Source organism: Hippocampus zosterae, chromosome 12 (genome assembly GCF_025434085.1).
Source record: "Hippocampus zosterae strain Florida chromosome 12, ASM2543408v3, whole genome shotgun sequence".
Lineage (NCBI taxonomy): Eukaryota > Metazoa > Chordata > Actinopteri > Syngnathiformes > Syngnathidae > Hippocampus > Hippocampus zosterae.
In genome coordinates, this window is record NC_067462.1 from 8462199 (window position 1) to 8489563 (window position 27365).

The following is a 27365-nucleotide window of genomic DNA, read 5'->3' on the forward strand; positions in this document are numbered from 1 at the left end:
TTACACTTCTTGGCACCACATCCAGAGAGTATTGACCAGCTTTTTACAGGCAACTGACCTCTGTGGGTGGCATGTGACTGGCGTGATGCATTTGAATCTTAATTCTGTTTGATAGGGGCACTAAGTGACAATGTAGACTGCTGCGCTCGTTTCTCACGCTCGCCGCTAAATTGTCAGCTGCATGTCACAAGCTTGTCACTTGTCAAAGGAACTGTGTTTGTATTTTTATTGAATTGAATACAACTTTGTCAAATGTGCTGTACGTATGTGTAACATACAGCACAAATTAAACTTCTTCCCTCTCAACATAAATTATTGGCTGAACAGTTTACACATGAAATTCGTCTGAAGTATATTTTATACTTGCGTGACAGCAAACTGCAAAGGGGAGGACAAAGTATAGCACGATACTTTTTTTTTAATTGGAACAAAATGGAGGTTGACCAGTGTCATGAAACTGTGTGCCAGACGGGGACAGAAGGGCCATTGGATACTTAATACCACTAAAAAGCTGATTGAATACAAAACAGTTAAGTTGATCCAACGGTGGTTTATTTGTTAACTGGACACAGTTGAATGGGAGATGCAGCATGCATGTGGTAACAAGATGGACAAGTGCAGGATATCTGCTTATGAACATGCCCATTGTACAAGGGTGAGGAACCTGTGAGCATTGGATCCACCTTGTCACTATCGAAACAAATAACACCTCTAAAGAACCGTTAAAACTGTGACTCCACAAATGCTCAGTCCCCCACCCCTGCTTCAGAACAATGCCCTGACAAGTGTGAGGGCAGTCTTAGAAAAATAACTATTTACAAAACTATTCAGTAACAATGGACAAATCCTAGTCGTAATAACAATACTTCAAATGTCGAAGTGTTCTTGCACCGCTGTGGTCAAGCTACCTGTTGTATGCCCGCTCCTTCTTAGCTCTTTCCAAGGCTTTGTCCATGGTCTTCTCGTTCTCGCCACGACACTTGGGACAGTACCACTTGCCCTTGGGCTTGTGATGGAGACCGACGCAGGAGAAGTGGAACCACTCAATGGGACACTCGTCATTGTCGCAGCCGATCATCTCGCCGTAGGACACCTGCTCGCACAGGCAGTACGTGGGCTCGTCAGGGTCGATGGGCAGGTCCGGTGGTGACACCTCCCGCTCCGACTTCCCCTTGGACCTCTTTTTCTTCTTGGATGACGTTTTTGCTCTCTTCTCACGGGACGCTCCGGCGCCAATGTCCTCTCCGGTCTCCAGGCCGCCGTAGCTCTCCCTGCTCTCGCCATTTTTCTGCCTCCTGGAGCGTTTGCCGCTAGCCTTGTCTCCCCCTGCTGAGCTCGGCGTGACCTCTTCGCGTTTCTTGTCGTGGTGGCCCGTTTTGCTCGGGGTGGCGGAGGACGAAGACGAGGATGATGTGATCATGGACGCCGCCGCGGTTGCCAAGGATGTTGGCGTGGCAATCTGGCTCTCTGGAGCTTCTTGGGAGGAGTGAAGGAGTTGGGAATGCCAGTCTAACTGCCGGGTTCGATTCTCCACCAACTCCACCTGGAACAATGTATATTTACTCCTCATCCCAAAAAGAGATTTCGAGTTCAGATACTCTTAGAACATGTTCATTGCATGTAAGGCTGGGCCATATGTCTCGTATTTAAATGAAAATGTCATTTCCTAATAATCCGATCAATCACCAGGCTCGAATTGGTGGTCCATTTATTGTAACATACTAACCATTTGTCCAGCAATCTGAATCTTCTCATCTCCGAGCTCCTGAATCCGGATCAGCGCCCTCTGGATAGACAACTGCAGTTTGCGTCTTTGGGGAGTGTCCGATTCTTTGCGATACCGTTCGTAGGCATCCTCGAGTTCCTTCAGAACATCTAATAAAAAGTGGATGACATCATTCTTGAATACAAGTCTATATAGTGGCTGATTGTCCGTGGCAGAGGTTTTTAAATATCTCGATAGATTCTAAATCTCTCTGTACTGTGTTAAATTTAATGTGTTAAGAGTGGGTTAATGTACAGGTATACTGTATATGTAGGACCCAAAAAAGATGATTTGAATTGGTGAACAAAGTGCATTTTTACCTTGATATCTGGCATCAATTTCCTTCAAGACGGACACACTTCTCTGCAAATCAAAGGGCAGTGATTCCACCAAGTCCAAGTACTCTTCCACATAATTTACAACAACATGGCCGGGGTCGCCGTTTGTGGCGTTCAGCATTGTGCCTCCACTCTTATCACACAGACCTCCACCTGGAAGAAAACGTGGCGAGAATACTGTAATTTGTGTACAAACAGCCTCCCTTATGTAGTTAGCATTATGAATAATCATCATATTGCAATCTTGTTTGTTCCTGCCTTAACTATGGCATTCCTGTCATGTTTTCAGATGATTAACAGGACATTTTCTCATTTCACTTCTGTGAAGATGGACTGAATTTGGATACATTTCCACCAGTGGCGTTCCATCAGGGCCAGCAAGGCCTTCTCTGCTGGCTTAAACATTCTCAAAAAAGTACATTTAATCAATTTACTTTTCTGAGAAAGTAAATGTAATACATTTACTTCTCTGAGAATAACAAATGTAATTTGTTATTTTGTTTTCATAAATATGTCAATAAAATTATCCTCTATTCTTTACGTCATATTATTTCCACTTAGTCGAGTGGAACTCGATAAATGACTGATTTATTATGGTAGAGTTTTTAACCAATCATATTTCAGATAGCTTGTGTTGCCTGGTAAACTAAACTTGCCTTCAGATTAAACAGAGCAGGCCCCTGTGCGCTGTAAATGAACAGGCTCAGTCAGCTTGCAATAGCCAATCAGATCACGAGTCTGCGTACCAGGGCCAGCTAGAAGGCCTTACGTCAGCCATGTCCAGCTCCGGGCCTGGAGGGCCGCCGTCCTGCCTGTTTTCTATCTCTCTCGGCTGCAACACACCTGATTCACATGATCAGCTCATCAGCCAGCTCTGAAGCAGCATTAGAACATTCCTGATTATTTGAATCAGGTGTGTTGCTCCTGGGAGAGCTAGAAAACAGGCAGGACAGCGGTCATTGAGGACAGACTTTGGACACACCTGCCTTACGTCGACACTGGACGTGCGCGTTCGGTGATTGGAACCTGTTGCTGCATTTTGACCCAAAATGGCCGAAGGAGAAGACGTTGATCTGGTTGCAGGACTACTTTCCACACAATTTTCAAGACGGACCTTCCACTGGATTTACCAATTTCAGTTGTTTTACCAAGGCAGCAAGGAAACATCAGAGCAGGGCTGGGCACTTACAAGCTATGGTGCGTTTAAAAATGTTTGGGGACACTCGCGTAGATCTGCAGCTCAGTGAACAGGCACTACATTGGTGAGTAAATGAATTTTATCTTACATTTCTTCGTTATTTTATTTCATTAGTAAAATCTTATGAAATAAAATGACAGATACAAAAATGTATCAAATAAATCAGCTCACCTGCCATTTATAATGGCGCATTGTAGTCAGCTTCATGCACTAAAATTCGTTCAATCTCAGCTGCTCAACATTTTCAATTATTTGCTGTTGTATAGCCTATTCTCAAAATGCAAATGATCTGTTAATTTTATTTTCAAAGAATAGTTTATTGTGTGGTTGGTGTCTTATATGAAACTGCGACATTGCGCAATGTATTGGACAGACTTGTTTATGATCACACAGCGTAATTTGGGTGGCATTTTATTTAGTATTTTTTAAATCTTTTTATTTTTGAAAATATCTGTAAATTTGGTTTCCTGCTCTTAATTGTGAATGCATACTTGATGGTTTTAAATGCTCCTGAAATTAAGTGCTGCCTGCCGAGCCTATATTGTGTTAATGTAGGTGACGTCACTGAAGGCCGAAGGTCGAAATGCACGGCCCGCCACTGATTTCCACTGCAACTGATGAACAATCTGCTGCGTACCAATTTTGGAAAAACAACCTATTCTTTCTAACTAGTTCTGTGTATTTTTCAAAGATCAGTTCAAACAAATTGCTTTAAAACTGCTGGTAACACGGGGAACTCTGCTTTGAAAACGGATGGTAGTGAATGAGTTAATTCCGCAGTCGTACTGCAAGTCACCAAAGCATTTTTATTGCCGACATTATTACAGTGTTGTAAATACAACTGGAAAAGCGGTGATTTGGAATTGTATAAATAAAATGTAATTGCATTTTTCCGAAGGCGACCTGGATTATATTAAACACCATTGGAGGCGGGGCCAAGTGACTCGTTCATTGAATGTACGCCATAGTTACAGTAGGTGATGGCAACATGTCAAATAACGTCGCTTTCAACACAATTCTGACTCAAGACGGTTGTAATGACAACAATTGTGTCGTAGGTGGTACTTTGTATGTACGTGTATGCACCCTCAAAGTATTTCCCCCTCGAACCAACGACAAGAAAGCGAGGCTAGCGTGATGCGGGTAGCAAGGTTAGCCCGTTTCCCCGGCGATTTTACGAGTTCGGTTTACGTTCACAAAGAATAAAAGCAACATTTAGTTTTAATTACAGACCTGACGCAAGTTAAAATATCATGCTGAAAGTAGAGAGTGTGTGTTACAGCGTCGAGTAGTCAGGTTGTGTTGTAATTGGGGTATGCAGCTCGCCCCTTCGGCATGCTGACTTAACATCAACACCGTCAAATGTTAATATGTTAATTTGACGAGTCAACATTGTCCCTTGAAGTCTTCCAACTCCGGATAGTGTACATTTAACCATGTTTAACTTGTAGCGTTTGCTTACCCAAGTTTCGTATGCACTGTCTTTAAAAAGTCAGTCAAACGTTGAACGGAACAAGAAAAAAAAGACAATGATTTGGGACGCTAAACGCAACGATCGTCAGTCCTACGGATATATGATCAAACTTTCACACTTTGAATCTTATAAACTTGAGAGTTCCTGTTTTTTTTTTCTCGTTTCTCCGTAGCTAGCGTGACGCTCTATCACTGCAAAACAAACATAACCGTTCTATTTCGATCCCGCAAATTACAGGCATGCCTACCTGTGCGTGTACATATATTGGTACTTTTGCAGTCAGTTCTCCGCTTTTAGCGTCAAATAAAAAAAAAACCTTGATGAACGTTGCCGACATCAGTCGTGCAGTGAGTGAGTCGGCAACCGAAGCAACTAATGCTAACCATTAGCTCGTGGCGGAGGGCGGATTTGCGCATGTGCGTAGCGTCAAAAGCCGCCATCCACTCAGATTAAATTGATCTGTTTGTTTACGTACTAAGTCAATGCTGCCACCTGACGGCGAATGTGATCTGTTTTCTTTTTACAGTGCAGTACTTGAATAATTGTCATATGAATTGACTCACACAAAGTCGTATTTTTATTTATATCATAAAAAAACATCACTTGCAACTACGTTCATATTTTTCTCTATAAACGTGATCTGGGAAGAACAACGTGTTTGAGGGATGCTCATGTTTACATACACAAAGATGTATAGTCCACAAATCTTGAGCCTTTGAGTACCTTTATTTTTCACTAACCCCCACCCGTTCATGATAAGGACTGAAAGTAATAGTTGGGAGCACAGATTGTAAAATCAACCAAGTGGCTTTTTTTGGGGTCTACAATGTTGGTTTTCATCTTTCAAATAGATTTTTGAAGACTGGGCCGATTTCGTGGATCATGTCGGAGGTGGTGGTAGACCTGCCATGTTGCTGGAAGGCTTGTTTGTTGCACTGTCTGGTGAGTGAAGAGGCCCCCATCGCTGCCACCATCGATGGGTTTACACTGCAAGACAACAATGATTGACTTGGCAATACCGTTTTGCAAGTTACTTCAAAAATGAAAAAAAAAGGTGAATACTGCTCTATTGGTGTAATGTATGATATGGTTTCAATATATTTGTAGTTTGTACAATGAGATAGTTTTGATTTACCCTCTCGGCCTCACTGAGGGTTGCTTACAGAACGAAAACATACCCAAGACTGTAACGTGAAGGAGACTCGCCCTCAAAATCATAACACTAGATCTTCACGTGCACGCACGCACACACACACACACACACACACACACGTGAGGACCGGCCAAAATGTCCTCACTTCGTCAAAATGTCCTCACTCCGTTGGTTAAAAACTCACGCCGGTCCTCACAATGTAGTGAGTACAAGAACACACACACACACGCGCTTCCACCGACTGCGGCTTCCTCATGCCTCACATTGCCCCAAAAAATTCATCAGGGTTCTAAATTGCCATGAGTGTAAATAGTTGTATGTGTGCTCTTCAATTTTCTGGTGACCAATCCGAGTGTACCTTGCCTCTCACCCAGTGTGAGCTGGGACGTACTACACAGCTCACTCACGACACTACATTATTAAAATTAAAAGGGCATAATTTTTAACAAGCTCTTTTATTAGAGAGAATAATGTTTTGGCTGAGCGTATGATTGCCCACCATATCAAGTTGACTCGAGACTCATCCATATTTAATGCATATTACCAGCAACATGTCCCATCAGGTTTATGGAGCACCCACCCTGTGATCAGTCCTGCTTGAGAGGCAGTGTGGGCCCAGTGGGCCAGTACACCAGCAGATCCAGACAGAAGATCACCCTGTCCTCCACATCGCCTCCCACTGCCCTCTGTACTGCATGTGACCACTGCAAATAAATAAATTAAGAAGCAAATAAAGGTGACGCGTCACACTATCAGTCACTGACAAACACTCATCCAGCAGTCGGCTCAATACAAACCTGTGCTACCATCGGCAATTAGATCCTTCTCTCCTTTGAGCAGCACTGTGATGTTTCCCATCGTTTCGCTGAGCTGCAGGACGCCACTACGGTGATCCACGCCGTCCACAGCCTTGTGTTGCTGAGACGACAACAAGCAGACGAGATGGAAAAAAAACGTTTGAGCACAGACTGGAATGTGTCATTTGCCAAGAGACCCACCAGCGTCTCGTACAGCCGCGTGAACTCCATGAAATTGGGTGTGATGATGCCCTTTTGGTAGCCCTGAATAACAGATGGCTGCTTTGTGACCAGCCATAATCCATCCTTTTGAAGGCAAACAGAGAAAAACACCGCAGTGAGTTGCGATTACTTTATAAAACACAAGGCAAAGTTGATCTGGACAAATACTCACTGCATCGATGACGATTGGAATATCTCTTGCTTTGGACTTCTCTATCACCTCCTTCAAGGGAGAAATTACGTTACTTGTGGAAACATTCTGGTTCAAGATCCATTTGAGGCACAATCTGCTTATCGTCAGAGATCTTATCTTGAAACATATTTGAAATGCACCATTAGCAGATAATAGCGGATGATGGCGCTGCAAGAATCTTTTCAGGAGTGCTTGAAGGCGTGCCAAAGAAGGCTGGGGAAAGTGTGTGAGCCTCCAGGTGCGCTACTTCCAAGGGAAAACTTGTACAGTGGAACCCTGAGTGATGAACGACTCTTTTTACACACTTTTCAAGTTCTGCACAAGATGTTTGTAGAAATTATGCCTCTAGTTAAGATGCACGTTTCCGTTTATGCTTCAGCAGATGTGGTATAAATGTTTTTATCCACAATAGGAAGAGACCAGATTCTGGTCTGAAGATATCCACTTTTAATGTTTGTTTTTTTAAAACTGTATACAATGCCATCATCGTTGTTACTTTGCATTGCGAATAAATCCAATCTATGTAACAGAATCCCCAGCATGGAAAAAAATCAATTGTTTTATCTTAATGCCCTTAATTCTATGTTGTAGTTAATTGCATGCAAATACACTGTACGTGCCTTGGCTGTTTTTAATAGGAAGTCCTCTCTCCCTAGACCAGGTCCCACCACAAGGCTGTGCAGTCTCGGGAGCCATTTTTCGATCTCCTCCACCGCATTTGGGCTGTCACTTTCAAAGGTACGCACACACAGACAATTGGTACAAATGTTACATAATGAAGTGAAACCTCTAAACCTCAGAATATGCCAAAAATATACCTTAAGGTAAGATTAAAAAAATTAATGTCCAGAGGTCATTAATTGTGGTGCATGACATGAAGCAGGACTTCATCTCGTTGAGCATCTAGAAGATGCAACCAATGAGTGTGTTTTGCTTTGGCTTTTTTTATATGGGGGTGGGGGGGTAATACCACCGCATATAGGTACCAATAATGGCAGAGAGAAAACGTGATGATAACTACTAGAAGTTTACATCTCGCCAATAAGACGATCCGATAAGCATCACACGTAGGGTAACAGTATAATTTCAGAACGGCACATTTTCAAATGGAAAAATTCGGCTTGGTGAGACTGAAGGGCTGTTCACACGGTAAGATTTGGTCCGGTGCTGCGCCGGGGCTGCCCCAGTAGAGCGTTCACACGTGCAAATTAGCTCCGGCGTAGCCCTGGAAAAGAGCTTATACCGGACCAAATTTGACCCACTTCAGGGGGGTGGGTCAAATATTTGCTCCGGGGCAAATGCTCGTTTGCAAAGCATCACCGGTCTAAATTTGCACGTGTGAACGCAACTGGGTTAAATTGCTTCAGAGCAAATGCTTGTGAAGAGTACGTATGGCGAGAATGCGTTGCTTTCGTGCTCTGTCGGACTTCCGTAATGTTTGTTTCATAACGACACAAGACTTGGCTAGTAACATCTTTCCTTTTGTAGGAGACTGGACTGTCTCGGAGTTGTTTGTTCCTTTGTTGTTTGTTCACAAACCCCCGCCCCCCATAGAATTTATTTTGTGATTTCCTCTCTTGATTTTCTGTTTGGCGCATTAGTGTTTGCTTTTCTGAGTGTCATTGAAGTCATCATTCATTTACGTTTTCTTGGGCGGTCACTCTCGAGCAGAAGGCACGGAGACCGAGAAGGAGAAGGACGTGCTGGTCCAGTAGTCGCTTGAGTTGTGTCTCTACAGTACGTTTTAAAAATAACCAACACGACAGCTCGTTTGTTTTCTGTCGTTTTGCTCCGCTACAGAAACTGCCGTGTGAACGCAAGTGGGGCAGCCCCGACACTGTGCCGGCTCAGCGGCTTTGTACGTGTGAACGCTCCACACAATATGCTGCGGTGCAAAATATCCCGCAACAAAATATCTCTGTGCAGCACCGGAGCAAATGTGTGCCGTGTGAACGGCCCTTAAGCTGGATTTAAATATTACTTGACATTTGCCTGTACCAGTTTATTCAGGCAGTTTGACCCTGTTACAAACAAAGTTATCATAGTTAACAAAAACTAACAAAATAACTAAAACAAAAATTGAAAAAAACATTTGTGTGAACAAAATTAAATAATGAGAGGGCTTTTCAAAAACAACTGAAACTACATTTTATTTTTGTAAGACTAACTGTAGTTACTCTTACAAATAGTGATCAGTGATCAAATACTGCCTAGATAAAGAGATGACACTGGATCATCATAGTTTTTAACTGTGACCAAAGTGAGGCGGAAACGGAATCTAGGAGTTTTTTTTCTGCCATCTGCTCTCATGATCATTTTACACAAATGGTCTACTCACAGGACAGGATGAACTATGAGCTCCGGGCTGTAGGATTTGATTACAGCGGCAGCGTCTTTGGTGCAGAACACGTGAGACAAGTCAGCACCCTGCAGACGAGACAAAGACGGTGCGCCAAGACTGCATTCAAAGAAAGAATAGAAAGTGAGAGGTATTTTATCTTACCACTTTCAGTGCCGAGATGGCGGCAAAGTAGGGTGCTCCAGTGTAGCTTGAGGGGGGGAGACGGAAGCATTAGTGGGTGAAATCAAAAGTGATCGATACGGGAATGAAATTGGAAGCTGGTGTGCGACATACTCTTGGCATCCACCAATGATTCCGATTCGGCCGTCTTGTCCCTTGTGCTTGTGGCCGGACAACGGAGGGACTATCTTCTTCACGAGAGACAGGATGTGCTCCTCCATGCTCCCGTCAGACGTTGGGGCCAGGCTGTAGCGGCGTTCAGACACTGCAGTCATAAAACAAGGTTTAAACACTGTTTGGATTAAAATAAATGCAATCTGAAATCATAAAAAAATAATTAAAAAATTGCAATGTCAGATCTTAATAGCTGAATGGAGAACTTTGTCTTCGTAATTTTTGCAAACTAAAATAAAAACATTTGAATAGCTTCCTCTTGTAAACAAGTACTTTTTCATCAAATAAACCAACAAACAAACCCTGCTTGACCATCAGATTCAAGACTCATTGAGAAACAAATCGCAAAGTATCATTGTGACCGAGAGCTCCGGCACAACCTGTGCTCTGCACAGGTGACAGCCACGCTAATACCAAATGGCCGAGTGTTTGGCTTCAACAGCTGACCTTGCTTGGCCAAACCGTCTCTTGGGGGCGAGGGCTGGCGGGGCGTGCACGACAGCAAGGCTTGGGAGAACACAGTGGCGTGGGTGGGCACGCTGGTTTTCAAATGAGGTGGGGGCGCCACTCCCGAGCCCGGCCTGGCGGAGGAGATGTTGGAGAACATCTGACCGAGCATTTGGAGCATGTGCAGCTCCCTGGAGTGCTCCGCCTCCCGCCGGTTGTCCTCGGCTTGCAAGCGGCGCTCCTCCATGCGGTAGAAGTTGTCTTCGGCCTGCGAGCTCTGCTTCAGGAACTGCTCCATTAGCCTCTCCATGGGGAAATTAGCGCGCCGCCGCCGCCGCTGCTGCTGCTTGGGTGTGGAGGCGGAGCAATTTGCTGCCAGTTGGCTGTTGTTGGGAGGTCTCTCTGATGTACCTGAAGGGGCCACAAGACAATTTGATTCCAATATACATGTGGCAGCCCCAGATTTTTGACGGCGAAGGTGCTAGTCAAGAGTGATCATCCACTACCACACAGCTCTTAACGCTAGCCTCGGGTTGCCTGGCTAGCAGGTTTCGTCAAATAAAAAAGCAACAACAAAAATAAAGAACAATGTGGACGCACTTTTTTTTTCTTCATAATGCATCTTTGAGGCGTTTGGCTGAGACTTCTTCAGCAGACACTTAAAAACAAATGACTTAGACTTGGGTGCAAAAAAAAATGTAATCGGGGCATAAAAAAAAATTACCGTTATATAATATTGTTGTTGCTGTTATTATAACGACACAACCATATATCAGATGTGAGACAGTGTTCCAATTAGGGCAACCTAAACTGCGTAAATGTTTGTTTTTCTATTTGTGCCCTATTATTAGTTGATAACCAGTCTAGGCTGTACCCAGCTTCTGTCAAAAGTCAGCTGAGATAAACTCCAGCCGCAACAGAAATTGGATGTTTGGATGCATTTATATCCAACACGGAGTATTTTTGTGATGTAGTGTCACTTGACATAATTTATGGAGGAATTTCTGTAGTGCAGGAGACCTCCATTTAGGACAGGTTCCATTCCAGTAGTCTATCACTAATCTACAATAATGATTGATTTATCCTACCTCTAGCCGAATTTCGGCTGAGACAGGCTCCAGCTCACCTGTGACCCTAATGAGGACAGGTGCTATGGAAAACAAATGGAAGGGTGATTAATTAAGTATTGCAAATAATCAATGATAAATAATCTAATCCCCAAATGAGCCAAATTCATCCAATGAGGCACACATTTTATATTGGATTTTTTAAAAAAATCACAGCATACCACCAAACAAAAATGTCACAATAAGTGCATGTGGAGGTGAATTTTGCACCTTGTGCCATCTTGCGGAAGAGCATTTAATTGTTGTTCGTCATTAAATGTCACTGATATAGAAAGGTGAAGCTAATAGTAATTAAAATACTTTCTGACCAATTACATGAATTTGTATAATGTCCTGTGGGGCACCTGGAGATCCCTCAGGGCACACTGTTTGGGCATCGCTGGTTTAATCCAAGTCACTAGCCTGTAGAGTTAATAAAGGTTTTACAATGTCAACTCTGCAACAGATTAATTCTGTCAATGATTTTGTTTTTAAATCCAAAACAATCCGGAACGGATTGCGTTAAACCAGATCAACCGAGTTCATCTGTTCTGCATCTCATCATGTCCTATGTATGGTATTCGACCCATACTACCATGAATATGTAACTCTAGAGTATCTTTGACCCAACACCACAATAAGCATGAATTTTGACACATAACAATGAATGGATGTGCACTTACTGTTATTACCCACTGTGACTTTAACCGGAATGGGGATGGGAATACTGGGGTACTCCAGCTTGACTTCAGTCTCAGCAGGGAAGGGACAGTCTCCAGTACTTTCGGAGTAGACGTCTTGAGCATCCTCCGCATCCTCATCCAAGCCGTCCACGGCCTCCTCCCCTCCCGGCCCGCCATCTATGAACTCTTGGGGGTCAAGGGCGGGCCGGTTACTCAGGATCCTCTCCATGGTGTCGTAGAACTTGGCGATCTTGTGATATTGCCTGTTGTTGCGCAGATTTCCCTCCTTGGCGAGCAAGTATTGTCTTTTGAGGCTTTTAATCCGCACCCTGCACTGCTCCGGCGTGCGCTCAAAGCCCATCGCCGCCAGCCGCCGGGACACGTCGCGGTAGACGAAGCTGTTGCGGAAGTTGCCGTCCAGCGCCTCCTGGACGTCCTGCTCCCCCCAAATGTTCAACAACGTCCTGGTCTCCGCGTCCGACCACAGAAAGCCCCGCGTTGGGGTGTTGAGTAGCATAATCGAGCCTCTGGTACTTGGGATGGATGTCGCTGGCCTGGTTCTCTACCTGCGCGTCGTCTCCAAAAACCTCAGGCGGGGTCGCTATCCGACCGTTCAAGTGTCTTAAAATGGTGAAAGCGTGTGTATTGTGCAACTGGGGGAGCATTTGCACGTCGAATCGCGGTGTTCTAGCTAAACCTTGCCATGTTTATCCCTTTACGTCGTTCACAAAAATGCCTAAGCTGGGAAGTTTCGCCAAAAACTGAACAGGGACCAGCTTTCTGAACCAATCCATGTCGTTAGCCTCATTTTGGTGAATTTGAGAAACTGACCTCTGATCGGTCCTCTGAGGGAGACACTGCGCGTCCACCCCGAGCCTATGTGATGTCTACCGGGTCCTAAAGACCACCAAATCAATTTCCAAGCGAAACACCATGGCTATGAGCTGTCAATACCTCGACCGGACAGTGGATATAATAAAAATAACGCTATAACACGGAGATAAAAATATATTAAACTCGTGGTCCCACTTTACCTTCCATGTTCAAACAGAACAATGTGGCGAGAATCGCCACCGTGATGGTGACAAACAAGAAGGCGAGCGTCTGAACGGGCTGCGGCATGTTGTTGTCATTCATTGTTTACTGACATGCTCGTCGCCGAAACGAAACTTTTCCCCGAAAGGAAGATCCTTTGTGGTGGATGCACTTCTTACCTAAACTCCAATTGCGTATCAACGCTGTCAACTGTGCACATTTCCGTCTGGTCATGAGGCTTTACTTAGCCACAGGAATACAGGAAGAAATAATTCACGATGCCTTTAATGACTACTCGGAAATTCCTAAAACCACTGAAAACTCATATCTGTACGACGATTCCAGGACATAAAGCTCAAGTCCTAACGGTAACTGCTTCTTTTATCTGGATTGCCTGACGTATTCATTTAGACTTGATAGTGGGACATATTTGAGAATAATGGATATATCAATATGGAGACGTCATCACGACTCTACGTAATCATCAGCGATGTCAGTAAAACTCGCGAGGCTTCATTTTAGTGAGCATTTAGGGATCGCCTTCAAAAGTGTATTTGGATTTTTCTGTCTTTTATTTTTGTGACGACAACAAAAGTGTATCAGCGATGCCAAAGATGACATTTTTATGCTGAAGTGCTGTAGATGAGAATTGTATTAACTCATGTCCATTTTACTTACTTTATGGCATGTCTATGGATCCATCCTTCCTTCCATCTTTCCATCCATTCATTTTCTATAGTACTTTTTAGAGTCACGTATAAGAAGGAGCCTATCCGGAGGGACATGTTTAATGGTAGAAAATTAAGTCAAAGCAGGTGCTAAATATAGGACAGTAATTCCCAAATCATTGTGCTGCAGCACTTTTGTGTGTAGTTTCAAAATGTTTGTGTGTGGTAATAGCGAACCAACCAGACATCATGATCATAGATAAAAGGGAGAGGAAGCCGTTGTAGTGGATGTAGCGGTCCCAAGTGATGGAAACATCAGAAAAAAGGAACACGAGAAACTCGAGAAATACCAAGGGCTAAGAGAGGAGCTGGAGAGAGCCTGGAAGGTAAAGGTGACAGTCGTGCCTGTGGTGGTCGGATCTCTCGGGGCAGTGACCCCCAAACTAGATGAGTGGTTGCAACAGATCCCGGGAACAACATCGGACATTTCAGCCCAGAAAAGCGCAGTGCTGGGAACAGCAAGGATACTGCGCAGAACCCTCAAGCTTCCTGGCCTCTGGTAGAGGACCCGAGCTGAATGGAGGACGGACGGGGTGAGACGAGGAATTATTTAAATGTATATGGACATATCCAGTATTTATATTTAACTGGACTTATACCCTTTAATATCTTTGAGCTACTGTAAACATTTCATGACGTAGAATTGAAAGCGCCCCTGGATACTATTGCTGGATCCTCGTAAAGATGGAAGAGCGCCTTGAGAGGGCGGGGCCACGTTTTAACCTGCGACGCATGATGGAAGACCAAGTTCCCCAATTTCACTTCCTGTTTCACCTCACTTGTGGCTGGAACCACTTAAAAGTGCGAGCATAGATTTTAGGATGAGACGCCTATAACAATCACCACTTTCGACTTTGCCATGTCAAAAATGGCGTTTGTTTACCCCACGCTCTTGATTTTTGCGAGTTAGATCGCCCGTTGTGATTATTTTACGTAACGCAGCGTAACTCCGGCGGGGCGAAGCGACGGCGAACGCAACATGCCCGAGTCTTCGAAGATGAGGAAGCCCGACGTAAAAGTGGTGCTTCTGGGGGACATGAACGTGGGCAAGACGTCTCTCCTTCACAGGTACACGGAGAGAAAGTTCAAAGACACCATCAGCACCGTCGGAGGGGCGTTCTTCCTCAAACAGTGGGGGCCCTACAACGTCTCCATATGGGACACCGCGGGTAATACCTCCTCTCAAATGTATTTGTTTTTTATGAGTGTTAATGCCCGTGTGTTTACGCGCTGGGGACTGTCCAAAACGTGAAATGTACGCGTATGCAAGCTTAACTTCACGTGAGGTCAGAAAACTGCTGCACTCGTCACGAAAATTCAATTACGGCCACTTCTGCCTCTAAAAAAAAATCAAAACAATCATCACAGTATTTTTACTTTATTGGCCTTTTTCCTACCAGAGACATTCATAACAGAAAAAGGTATACGTCGTTAGAAATGACGCCCAGTCCCCACCAAAATTAATGTTCACATCACATGCGACCACACAACTCTTTGAAAATATCAAATGGAATTTTATGGACATCAAGCGTTTTCCTCATTAAGCGACATCAAGGTCGAGCGCATGTGCACCGACAGGAAGACTTAATTAATGTCCATAAAAAACCAAATATTAGTGTGCTCCTTTTAATAATTTCAGAGATTGATGCGAGTACGTGAGGAGATTTTGGTAAAGATTCATCGCAATTTGTGACGTTAAGCTTTTTTAAAATGGAACATGCACAAAAATCCAAAATATTGATGCGACTGTTTTGATATTTACAGACATTGATTGGGCTTCGGGAGATGTGTACATACATTTTAGTGGCGATTGGTTGTAGTTTTGTAACATTAAGATATCCTTTATTTGTCCCACACTGGGGAAATTTACAGCCTCCAGCAGCAAGAATGTGGGTAGAAAGAAGGCAGTCGGTAGGAACGAGCCTCGGTATCTCTGTAAAGTGCTGTCAAGGTGGGCTAAAGGGATTAAGTGCTGTTTTCAGCTTTTTCTCTATTAACATCTATGGGCAAAATAAAAAAGGTTCAATGCCTATAGAATCCAAAATACACCAGCGATTGTCTAAATATTTTCAGAGGTTCAAGTGAGCAATGCATTTTTTTTTTATTTTAAATGAAGCGTTTTAAATGGTATCTTCTCTCAGCGCTTGCCCAGTGATGCATGAAGCCCCACAGTTGAGGCAATCACTGGCATGTGATCAGCAGTTTGGATAGAAGCAAATGGGGACTCGTCTCTCTCATGGGGACTGTTGGCACAATTCTTACCGGTCAACAAAAAAACCCAAATCCTTGCTCAGAGTTTGTCCTTTACTGCTTGCTTTACTGACTTGTGTAACGTCATGCCCGAGAGCAGTTTGAACTTTTGTGTGAAGTACATCAGCTCACCCAAAATACTGGCCTAGCATTCCAAATTGTCCCGGCGTTCAATTCCATGTAGCGTATCACAGTAATTATCCAATGACCATCCGGAGGCACCTCCTTCACAAGCGTTGCCTCAAGAAAAATGCCCAAAATTGAGCAATTTGAACGATAGCTGTTGTTACAAACGGTTGCGAAATATTGGAGTCCATGCGGAAGAAAATCCAAGGCCAGCTAACAGGAAGAACAGATTTTTTTTTATCCCGATAATGATGTCATGTCATGACTAAGTGATAATTTCCTCCCCCTATCTTGCTATTATATGCTGTGATGTCCCTTTGGTGCCCCTCGTCGTCCAAAATTTCTGGGGGAATTTTCAAGGTGGCCACAAAGAAGTAGAGCCTTTCTCCAGCTACAGTCTGAGGTTGCATGAACATGTTGTGGGTGATAAACTGTTCACTCAAGTCTTGTCTATCGAATTGAGATTCAATTCGAAAAGCTCTGTGACAAATCCCTCCTCAGCATTCAGAAACGGAAACAGCATTGTTCACTTTCGCTCATGCTAACAATTGATTATTCAAGTTGACTTTTTTGCATTTGTACAGCGCTTGTGTCCCGGGCTAATCTGAAAGATAATAATGTACCGTCATGATGTTGACCGAACGTGCTCGCTGTGACGTGAGTCATTACGAGGAACCGCTGCATACACATGACTTACTCAACTATTTCAGTGAGGTGGGATAAGGAATGGTTGGCCTTGGCCAGTCACTTCCTGTCTGCATTTCCATGACCTCTCCCAAGACTTAATCACTCGCTTTAGTGGGTCACTTACAAAATGCAAGATCAGTGCCGTTCTGGTCAAGAGACCTTTTGTGTTCATTCATTCATTCATCTTCCGTACCGCTTGATCCTCACTAGGGTCGCGGGGGGTGCTGGAGCCCATCCCAGCCATCACCGGGCAGTAGGCGGGGGACACCCTGAATCGGTTGCCAGCCAATCGCAGGGCAAATATAGACGAACAACCATCCACGCTCACACTCACACCTAGGGACAATTTAGAGTGTTCAATCAGCCTGCCATGCATATTTTTGGAATGTGGGAGGAAACCGGAGCACCCGGAGAAAACCCGCGCAGGCCCGGGGAGAACATGCAAACTCCACACAGGGAGGCCGGAGCTGGAATCGAACCCGGTACCTCTGCACTGTGAAGCCCACGTGCTAACCACAGGACTACCGGGACGCCCACCTTTTGTGTTATGTTTTCCAAAAAAAACAAGTTGCCCACTGCTCTTTTTGGGCATCTTTTTTTTTTTTCAAATGCATGTTTTTCAGGATCTTGCCCTGTTCCTCTTAATAGTCACATGATGGTGTGATGACAGGAAGACCTTATGCCTCAGCCAGCTATTTCCAGCAGCACAACAGCGTCTTTATCAGTTCCTCGCAGCGTGCATGAAGAGAAATACTCTTGCGTCTTTAACAGCTGTACCGTATTGCCGAACTTCATAGTGATAGAGTGTAATTATTATCCCCGGATCAGGTGTTTCCTCACATTACATTGTTGTCTGATCTGACGGTCCACTGAATCATAATCAATAATCTTTGGAGAAAATGGCTGGTGTTGAAAGGTGGCGGGGGTGATTGGGTATAATTTATAAATCGTGTGAGGTAAATTATCACAGAAGTGCCGATGACATTGGTCAGCAAATGTTTACTAAATGTTTTAATCAAATTTGGGTCCATATATTTTTTTTCTTTTGCGTTGATTCCGAGTCTGCCCTCGTTTTACTCTTACATATCCGGTATTCATGGTAATAACAATAAACAAATAATACCAATCATATTTATGAATTTTGAGTTACGTTCCTTAACAGATGGATTTTTTAAACAAATTTTATGACATCATAGCTATAAATGACATGACATCGGATATTCCGTATTGCGTAAGATAATGTGGTTCAAGTGTACAAACAACAAAAAAAGGAAATCTCAAAAACCTGATGTGCAAACATTTTTAAAATCAGCATAAAAAACACAGTGAATGACTCACAAAGCCGCCGCTGATTAAAATGTTCTGTTGACCCGTGGTATGAATCCTGTTTTCTCGTGGTTGTTTTTGTTTCAAAACAGCCGACTTTTTCCCACGCCGAACTCTTGAGAACTGTGCATGTTTATAACTGCCACAGTTTAGTTGTGCTTCCAATCGTAGTTCACCAAATACACAAAGAAGGCCATACGAAGCGCTAATGGGGACAGAATAACTCGACATGCGAAACCATTGTGAAAACACCAAAAGGGGGGGTGCTGTGTAACTCTTCCACAACAGACGAATGGAGCTGTTGAGCCGTGCCGTTTGACCACTCCTTTTATGACATCGAATCATCTTTGTGAATGTTAATTTGTCACGGATTGTGTTTGCGTTCATGTTTTCACAAAAGAGAAAGTTCTTTATTTCCAAAATTTCATGCAAGTTAATGTGAAAGCTACTTCGGCAATTCCCAGAAGGGAAAAAGAACCGAAAGCAAAACGTGTTCAGAATAATGTCTTTGTCGCTTTCTTTTTCTATCAGCAAAGCACAATTTTAGGCCATGCTGCTTAGTCTCACTTGTCATTGCTGTTCACAAAGAAAAGTGTGAAAGGGACTACATGTGCATAAAAAAGGAACAGATTTAGAACTTGGAACTTGTTTCAACTAAATTTGTTAAGTAATAAGTTCATTTAAGGTTGGCCCAGTGGTCCAGTGGTTAGCACGTCGACCTCACAGTGCAGAGATACCGGGTTCAATTCCAACTCCCTGTGTGGAGTTTGCATGTTCTCCCCGGGCCTGCGTGGGTTTTCTCTGGGTACTCCACTTTCCTCCCACATTCCAAAAAGGCTGATTGAACGCTCCAAATTGTCCCGAGGTGTGAGTGAGCGTGGATGGTTGTTCGTGTGTGTGTGCCCTGCGATTGGCTGGCATTCGGTTCAGGGTGTCCCCCTTCCCGAAGACAGCTGGGATAGGCTCCAGCGAACCCCTGCGACCTTCGTGAGGATAAGCAGTTCGGAAGATGAATGAATGAAAGTCCATTTGAATCAGCTCCTCTTCAAAAGTGGGTCAAAATAAGGCTTGAAGTGTATGCACATCCTGTGACTTTTTTTTTCTTTTCCTCATGGCCTCCAACTTTGAATCTTCCTCCACAGGGCGTGAGCAGTTCCATGGCTTGGGCTCCATGTACTGTCGTGGCGCCGCCGCCGTCATCCTGACTTACGACGTCACCAACCGGCAGAGCCTGGCCGAGCTCGAGGAGCGCTTCCTGTCGCTGACGGACACCGCCAACCACGACTGCATTTACGCCGTCGTGGGCAACAAGGCCGACCTGACGGACACCGAAGCCTATCTGTCCCAGGAGACGCCCGACGCGACTCAAACGGAATCGGAGGAGCACCGATCAGACGTGCTGTCCGCTTGCCCCACGCCGCCCGCCTCGCCCGTGTCCATCTCCGACGTCACATTTCCGAAGCAAGTGACCCGCGAAGACGCGTTGGCGTTCTACGGGCGGATTCTTCGCTACAAGGGCTCGGACGAGAGGACCAGCCTGCCCGCGGAGAAGATGTGCTTCGAGACCAGCGCCAAGACCGGTTACAACGTGGACGCTCTGTTCGAGGCACTCTTCGACCTGGTGCTGCCCTCCATGCTGAGGAAGAGGAACGAGAACCAGCGGTCTGCCACGGTGGACTTGGAAGTGTGCAGGAAGGGCGGCGGCAAGCGGGGCCGATCCACCTGCTGCTAAAGACCGAACAAGCAAGACCCCTCAGGAAGAGATTTAAACAAGCGGTGGCACCAACGAATCTGTGAATTGACAAAGAAATCACGAGCCTTTGTCGCCTTCTTCATACTGTGAAGCAGCATCTCTTCGACATTTTGGAGTCTTTGCTCTGACTAAAAATGGATGTCTGCGGACAATAAATACACTTCAGAATCCCCCAAAATCATTTTCATGAACCTGAACTGCACTAATTCATCTGATTAGGTAGCACATTACACTGTCTTTAATAGCACTTTTCATTTGAATGTTTCCACGGATCAGACTAAAATTCTTGTTCCATTCATTAACGCCGATGTATTTTATGCTATGTGACTTCTCACTTTCTGTATGGAACGGCACGCAGCCATGTTGAATTTTTTAAATGTCATGATAATAAAGATTTTTATTTAGCTGCGGTTCGGTAATGAAATCACACGAGGACTTTTAGAAACAACATTTAATCTTTTATAATGCAATAATGATGTAGTTCAATGAATAAGTGTTGTTTTAAACAAGTATTATGCGGTGTGTTTCCAAACTGGGATGAAATGGACCGTGCCTTATACGGAGGACTTGATCTGACCTACCATACACAAAAACAACCCATCAGGGCTCATAACGTACAAACGAGAACACATTTTCAATCTTTGCATCAAATTTGTTCATAAGCGGAATATGGCTCTTCAGCGGTCATTGGATCAGTTTACGAACAGCAAAAATAAGTGACGGTCATTGAAATGCGATACAAATGCAAAAACAATTTCTTTTTTTTAATCATCCCCTAAACCGCTGATAATCCGTTTTCCACCAAAAATTGGGGGTTACACAACCCAAAAAAAAAATCAGATCTGGGGGTCCACTTTTGTAGAAATTTTGAGTTGGTGAAAACTAATCAAGTTGCCCTGCAGTCGCCCATCTCTGTCCTTGGATGGCTTCATAAAAACGGCAAAGTCTCCTGATAAGGACAAGGTTACCCAAGGACCTTGGATCCCGGCTGTTTATGTACTATCCGCTGGGCAGGTGAATTAATCATTAGCGGATTTGTCAAGTGGAAAGTGAGCCTGAAAATACATTTCGCTGCACTCAAGTTCATGTACTGCAGACGCTTAACCTCAAAAATAGAATCAGTGCGTTCTGTGGGTTGCAATGAGCGTTACAGGTAATAGAAGTGCCTATGACATGGAAACGACTCGTTGGAAGTCATCAAAAAGCATAAGAATAGTGAAAGCCTGGTGGACAAGAAGAGTTAGTGGCTTAAAGATCAGGTTGGATGCAGTGCAATAGTAGCAATGAACAGTCTCTGTGTGATTGCCTGAGGTAATAAGTTAAAACAGTAAGCACCATTACACATTTAGAACAAACATACTTGTTTCTCAAGGCACCAAACAGTCACTGCGTATATGAGCTTCGTGGCCAAAATTATACAAGGAATCTTTCACAAGTTCTTCATGCAGACTTGGCAGCGGCTGATGCGCGACAGGAGCTGGCCCGCTTTGAGCGTCTCTGATGCCGGCTCGGCGTGGAAAGACTGATCGATGGAGGTGAGCCAAAAGCTGTGCTTGTTGGCGAAGTAATGACACGTGCCCTTGGCGCCGTTGCACTCGATGAACGGCGACGTCCGGAAGTCTTCCAGACACGATCCGGGCGATGACAGCGACTGACCCCCGCCTTCATTACCTGCTGCCGTGTGCTGCGAGAAAGAGGTCAGTCATTTTTCATTCATTTGGTGGTGACGGATTTGTGTAATATTTGTTGTATTCTGTAATCATGATTAAAATCCCCAACGTAGTGGCTATGAATTTAGAGTATATTTGTATGTATTTTAAATCTCTTATGCATAACGCCGATACAACATATACATGTGAGGTGCAGGTATTATTTTTGTCCACTTGGGGCCACCATCCTCACGTTCCAGACTGTTGTATCTGTGCCTTTGAATGTGTGTGGCTTTGAAAAGCGGGGCCTGGCCTGTTGCGTGATCCGGGAGTTTGTGAATGAGAATATTGTTGTTTCAGGATAGCAGCTGGCTTTTAAGTGGCTAATTGACATTAGTTGTGGCTTTTAGGCGCTTTTAGGGCAAGTGAGTCTTCAGTAACTGTGTGGAAAAATGATCACTGCAACATTTGAAAAAGATGTCATCACCCCCCCCAAAAAATAGGACTATATTGTCGAAAAAAATATCCCGTCATTTCTGTACTAGTATACATGCCTTTTGTTCGATGAAAAGGGTAAAAAAGAAGAAAAGATGTATGTAATATGTCATAATCATATTGGTGGTTTTAAGCTAAAATAGGAAGGAATCATTTTCTGCTAGTCACCTTATAAAGCTAGCAATGTGCACTTTTTTCGATGATACAATACGACTTAATGATTCGAACCACCAGGCTGCGGCTCATGGACACTGAACGACATTTGTCTCCTAATACAGAATATATGTATTCATATTGATGCTTTTGGTTTGGTACAAACATAGGGGTAGTATTCCGGCTTCCTTCGATGTTTAAAAAGCATGCATGTCAGGTTAGCTGTTCTCGTTCCGGCTATAAGCCGTTGGCGGAGGTCTACGCTCGCAGTTTTGATAGAGCTCGTATCATGGATCTCATCAGATTACACACTATTTACCATGAGGAAGGAGTAGCCAATCCACAGGCTGCGCCATCCAGCGGGACACTGCGGAATGGTGATGTCCTGGCTGTGCACGGCGATGGCGACCGACGGGGCCTCGCAAACCGAGCAGCGGCTAATGTAGGGTTTGATCTCGCCCTCCTCCACGGGCATCATGGGCAGGGGGGCGGTGGTGGACAGCCAGTAGGACTTGTCATTCCTGCTGGCGTAGTAGCAGATGTCGCCGGGGTTGCAGTACAAGAAGGGCATGGTGCTGAAGCGAGGAAGGCAGGAGCCAGCCAAACCTGATGAGAATAACCCAAATGTAATACGCCTCGATTTCATATTCATCAAGGATGACGTCACTTCCGTTTCACCACACTCACCAAGGTCCTGGTTGTGAGCCTTTTCCTGGCCTTCCAGGTACAAAAGACTGTATCCGTCCCATATCTTTGACATGCCCACTGGGCACATGGGAGTCTTCTCGGACTGACTGTGCTTCACCAGCAAGTAACCCACGCTGACACTGCGGCCGGGCATGCCAGGTAAGCCGGGGACACCTGGTTTACCCCGGTTACCTTTGACCAAACATAATGCAAATACTGTATCAACAAACTGTCACAAACTGCTCCCTGAAGCCCCAACAACCACATTGACTATAATGTGACAGTTGTATAATCAAACAAGAGTAAAAAGAGACATTCCGTTGTTCTCAACTATCCGTTGATCATTTACGGCTTTTTCTCCGTTTATCAATTAAATGAACCTTTTACAAAACAAGAACCAGTTCTCTGCATAAAACTGCACCTACTTTTCAATCCTTTAATCCAGGACTATTAACACTAATCCTCATCTGCCCCGATCAGACGTACCTTCCATGCCTTGCAGACCAGCGTGGCCCACTTGACCTGCCTCTCCACGGAACCCAGGCGTTCCCGGTGTTCCACCTATTCCGGGCATGCCTTTCTGTCCAATGGGCCCAATAAAACCTGAAAAGTAACCGAGCTTGTCAATTTGATCTTTTTCATTAACTCGAATATTTGTCAATATTACAGAATTAAAACGATTAGTTTGTTTTAATGAATTTAAATGTTTCCATAATTTCTTGAAAAAGAATATCACAGCAAATGTCAGTGTTGCAAAATAAACACAAAAAAAAAAACACTGACCAGCATCCCCAGGGGGTCCCCGTGGTCCCGATTCGCCTTGAATACCTCTCGGTCCCTGAATACCCTGTCGTCCAGGTAGGCCCCTCTCTCCTGGGACTATGCTCTGCTCTGCAAGTGGACCCTGGTTTCCCGGCAAGCCACGTAAACCTGCAGCCCAAACAGATCATTTCAGACAACACTAGGATTAACTGGACACTAACCAGTCGGAAGTCTTCATACAATTAATTAGTATTTTACCTGGAGGTCCAGCATCTCCTTTGGGGCCATATGGTCCTCTCTCTCCCTTGGCCCCAATCTGACCAGGAGTCCCCATTGTACCTTGTTCCCCTTTCTCACCTGTCAGAAATGCACGAAACTACAAATTCACTTTGATGTAGATGACTACGATATATCATGAAGAGTGTGGTGGATGTGGATTTCTTCTGCGGTAATTTTGGCAATGTAAGCATACTCTACCTTTCTTCCCCGAAATTCCGTTTGGTCCCCTATAGCCGCCTGAACCTTGGTCTCCTTTGAACCCTTTCCTACCGGGGACTCCGAGAAGCCCAAATGTTCCAGCTATACCCTTTTCTCCAGGTGAGGCATCGAAACCAGGAACCCCTCTGGTTCCAGGGTAACCTGCAAAACATTATTTTAGGAAAAATACTGCGGCATTACCATTCACAACTATTGTCAGTAGTTCTTTGCAGCTTGTACTGAAACCATACATTTTGGATAATTGTAATAAATACGCATAAGCTTGTAAGCCTCTCCAATTTTTAGGCCCATGTGTCAGGAGCTCCATCAGGAGTATTTTAAGTAGCATTCAAATAAACAGCCATGGCAATAATGATGCTTTTGGTTGTTGAACCGGTATGTGCTTACCTTGGAATCCCCGTGGTCCAGGAATGCCCTTATCCCCAAGGGGTCCTTGTCGGTCTGGTTTCCCATCAGGTCCTACAGGCCCGCGGTTTCCTGATGGTCCAGGCTGACCTTGGTCACCTGAACAGATCCAACATGGGTACAGTCATTAGCCCAGTTGCTCACATGAAACCACAGCGTTCAGCTGCGAGTTGAGGAAGTGGCACAGAAACATACCAACATCTCCTTGGAAGCCTTTCGAACCCGCAACGCCCGGCACACCCGCCTGGTTGTTGGTGTTGCCATCATCACCCTTCTCTCCCTTGGTTCCTGGGTTGCCAGATGGTCCAGTAGTATCCAAACCTAGCAAGATTGCAACCAGAAGCAATGTTCAACTCCCACAAGGGCTTTCCTCAAATTGGAACCCTGAAGCATCGGATTTGACAGTTACCGGAACACTGGCTATTCATTATTATGGTAAAGCATTCTGCAAAAATACCTGCGATTCCCGAGAGACCCTTTTGTCCTTTCAGCCCATCTAATCCATAAAGACCAGTGAGACCAGGGAAGCCTGCACACATTTGCAAATAAAGAAGGAATGTGACGGATAAAATTCATACCTGCTGAAAAAGGGCACAAATAAATTGATCTGTTCCTTTAACCTTTTGTTCCCGGAACGCCTGGGAAACCTGGCTGCCCGACTTTTCCGGGTGTCCCAGCAAAACCCTTATAACCTTGGTTGCCGGGAGTTCCTTTCTGTCCATCGAATCCTGCACATTATAGAAACAATTTAATGGAATACAACTGCAATCTAATTCGGTGTAAAATAGAATAATAAGGTCGAGAAGGCAAACCTCTTACCTGGAAACCCCACATCACCTGCATCACCTGACTGCCCCCTTTTCCCTTCTATACCATCAAAACCAGGGAGTCCCCTCTCTCCATCCACCCCAGGTAATCCTCTTGGACCTATTTGGACGAAACCAAACCTTTAATAACAGGACAGTGATCACCAGAAGTGCCACTACACACTACAGCAAATATAGCATGAATTATAGTTTGCTGTACCCGGGTCTCCTGAAGAACCAACCTCTCCTCTCAATCCAGTCGCCCCTGGAATGTCGATGCGAGGGCCGCCCTCACCTTGAATCATATAAAAATATCAGATAATTATGAACTATTGTCAACAAATATTATTCAGTTGTAAGTCAATTCGGAATTTACACCTTTGATTCCCTTCCTGCCCTTGTCTCCTGATGCACCATAGGCACCGGGACTTCCTTTGACGCCCTTTGAACAAGAAAAAGACATTACAAATGGACTGTGACAAACAATGTATGATGTTAGAATGGAACATTACATTTGATAAATAACAAAAGATTCCAAGTCACCTTTTTACCACTCATCCCGTCAAAGCCAGAAATTCCTTGACTGCCAATATATCCTGGCATCCCTTTTAACCCTGGTAGCCCCTGTGCACCCGGATCCCCTTGGAAACCCTTTTCATGACTGGGTTCTCCAGGAAAGCCATGACCTCCCTCACGGCCCGGAACACCAGGAAGGCCCTTTGAGCCTGTGGAAATCCATTGTGTAAGGAAGTAAAATAAGGAAGAAATTGCAACATTTTGGGGGGTGCTGTGGCGACTATCTGATTCACCTCTTGGTCCGACGAAACCTTGATTTCCTCGGTCCCCAGGTTCTCCCTTGGTTCCTTTCATGTCAACTATCATCTGTGCAGGGATCTCTGGCTTCTCACCAGGTGGGCCCCTTAACCCGCGATCACCTGACAAACAATGATTCAATGATTAATCAGCAAATGAGAGTGAGTAAAAAAAAAAAAAAAAAAAAGCAACAATTCTGAAATAACGGCTGAGATTGCATTTTAGAAAAGACGGGTCCTGCACCTTTTTCTCCAGTTTTGCCGGTCACTCCTTTAGGGCCAATTTGTCCTGGCAATCCCAGGTCTCCTTTTATCCCACTGACTCCTTTAATGCCTGTATTACCAGAGACGCCGCCAAAGCCAGCCATGCCAGGGGACCCTTTGTAACCTTGAAATTGAGAAGCAGTGCCTTATTGAAATGCTCAAATCCTGGACATTTGGGTTAGAATGTTACAGAAATGAACATCTGTGGAACTGACCTTTCATTCCTGGAGGTCCTGGTTTTCCATCTGGCCCAGGCAATCCTGCGTTGCCTGGCGAGCCGTTCTCCCCAAGAACCCCATAGTTACCAGGTTCCCCTGGGATACCTTTGATTCCAAAGAGACCCGGAGCTCCTGGATCTCCTTCTGTTCCCCTTTGACCAGTTAAACCTGGATAACAGGGTATGTTAGATACAAACAAGGATGTTTCAAAGATTGCACTCATGGATAGGGTGTCACCTGGTTGTCCGACAGCACCCTGTGGTCCTGGTGGTCCAGCATTGCCAGGATCACCAGGGTAACCATAATTGCCTGGTGGTCCAGGACTTCCTTCAAACCCTTGCGGGCCTGGAAGGCCAATGCCTCCTTTGGGACCAATCATACCAGGCATGCCCCCCATTCCTGGAGTGATAGGCAGAATGCAACATCAAATAAAAACAAAACCATAAGGTCGACCGAAGTTTACACCCCCCCTTCCCAGCATTTCCCTGGCTTTTTTTTTCTTTCGTGCCTTGTAGAACTGGAACCAACATGAAATGTCTGTCAAAGCCAAACCCCCTTCCACGCTGCCTGTCAAAGCAGTTTTTTTTCTTGTCTTGTACTTGTGTGAAAGGTTATAACTGGGGATGGATGGGGCTAAGGC

General features: G+C 44.6%; 4 protein-coding genes across 5 annotated transcripts in view; 1 reads left to right on the forward strand and 3 right to left on the reverse strand.

Moving 5' to 3' along the window:
• Positions 1 to 535: 535 nt before the first annotated feature.
• Positions 536 to 5191, reverse strand: ing1 (inhibitor of growth family, member 1). The gene is made up of 4 exons (XM_052082414.1): positions 5023 to 5191; positions 2086 to 2256; positions 1727 to 1875; positions 536 to 1543 (listed from the first exon to the last, which is right to left on the reverse strand). The coding sequence occupies exons 2-4, from the start codon at positions 2222 to 2224 to the stop codon at positions 905 to 907; spliced, it is 927 nt and encodes a 308-aa protein (XP_051938374.1). The 5' UTR covers positions 2225 to 2256; positions 5023 to 5191; the 3' UTR covers positions 536 to 904.
• Positions 5192 to 5482: 291 nt separating this feature from the next.
• naxd (NAD(P)HX dehydratase) lies at positions 5483 to 13099 on the reverse strand. The gene is made up of 11 exons (XM_052082428.1): positions 12072 to 13099; positions 10283 to 10693; positions 9776 to 9926; positions 9644 to 9689; positions 9479 to 9567; positions 7761 to 7869; positions 7120 to 7170; positions 6927 to 7031; positions 6726 to 6846; positions 6509 to 6632; positions 5483 to 5762 (listed from the first exon to the last, which is right to left on the reverse strand). The coding sequence occupies exons 1-11, from the start codon at positions 12586 to 12588 to the stop codon at positions 5612 to 5614; spliced, it is 1875 nt and encodes a 624-aa protein (XP_051938388.1). The 5' UTR covers positions 12589 to 13099; the 3' UTR covers positions 5483 to 5611.
• Positions 13100 to 14284: 1185 nt separating this feature from the next.
• rab20 (RAB20, member RAS oncogene family) lies at positions 14285 to 20380 on the forward strand. Its single transcript, XM_052082415.1, has 2 exons — positions 14285 to 15003; positions 19366 to 20380. Exons 1-2 carry the CDS (start codon positions 14814 to 14816, stop codon positions 19953 to 19955), a joined length of 780 nt encoding a protein of 259 aa, XP_051938375.1. The 5' UTR covers positions 14285 to 14813; the 3' UTR covers positions 19956 to 20380.
• A 32-nt stretch (positions 20381 to 20412) lies between these two features.
• col4a2 (collagen, type IV, alpha 2) overlaps positions 20413 to 27365 on the reverse strand; it is a 47029-nt gene continuing 40076 nt past the window's right edge. For both annotated transcript variants that reach the window (XM_052082383.1, XM_052082382.1), the window contains 19 exons: positions 26963 to 27124; positions 26723 to 26893; positions 26488 to 26631; positions 26241 to 26366; positions 25975 to 26156; positions 25810 to 25873; positions 25652 to 25726; positions 25445 to 25552; positions 25246 to 25353; positions 25083 to 25154; positions 24821 to 24946; positions 24608 to 24724; positions 24200 to 24361; positions 23981 to 24079; positions 23744 to 23890; positions 23447 to 23563; positions 22961 to 23152; positions 22593 to 22879; positions 20413 to 21660 (listed from right to left, as the gene is read on the reverse strand). In XM_052082383.1, the coding sequence (XP_051938343.1) occupies positions 21406 to 21660; positions 22593 to 22879; positions 22961 to 23152; positions 23447 to 23563; positions 23744 to 23890; positions 23981 to 24079; positions 24200 to 24361; positions 24608 to 24724; positions 24821 to 24946; positions 25083 to 25154; positions 25246 to 25353; positions 25445 to 25552; positions 25652 to 25726; positions 25810 to 25873; positions 25975 to 26156; positions 26241 to 26366; positions 26488 to 26631; positions 26723 to 26893; positions 26963 to 27124 (2714 nt within the window). In that variant the 3' untranslated portion in view covers positions 20413 to 21405. The remainder of the gene's footprint in view (positions 21661 to 22592; positions 22880 to 22960; positions 23153 to 23446; positions 23564 to 23743; positions 23891 to 23980; positions 24080 to 24199; positions 24362 to 24607; positions 24725 to 24820; positions 24947 to 25082; positions 25155 to 25245; positions 25354 to 25444; positions 25553 to 25651; positions 25727 to 25809; positions 25874 to 25974; positions 26157 to 26240; positions 26367 to 26487; positions 26632 to 26722; positions 26894 to 26962; positions 27125 to 27365) is intronic.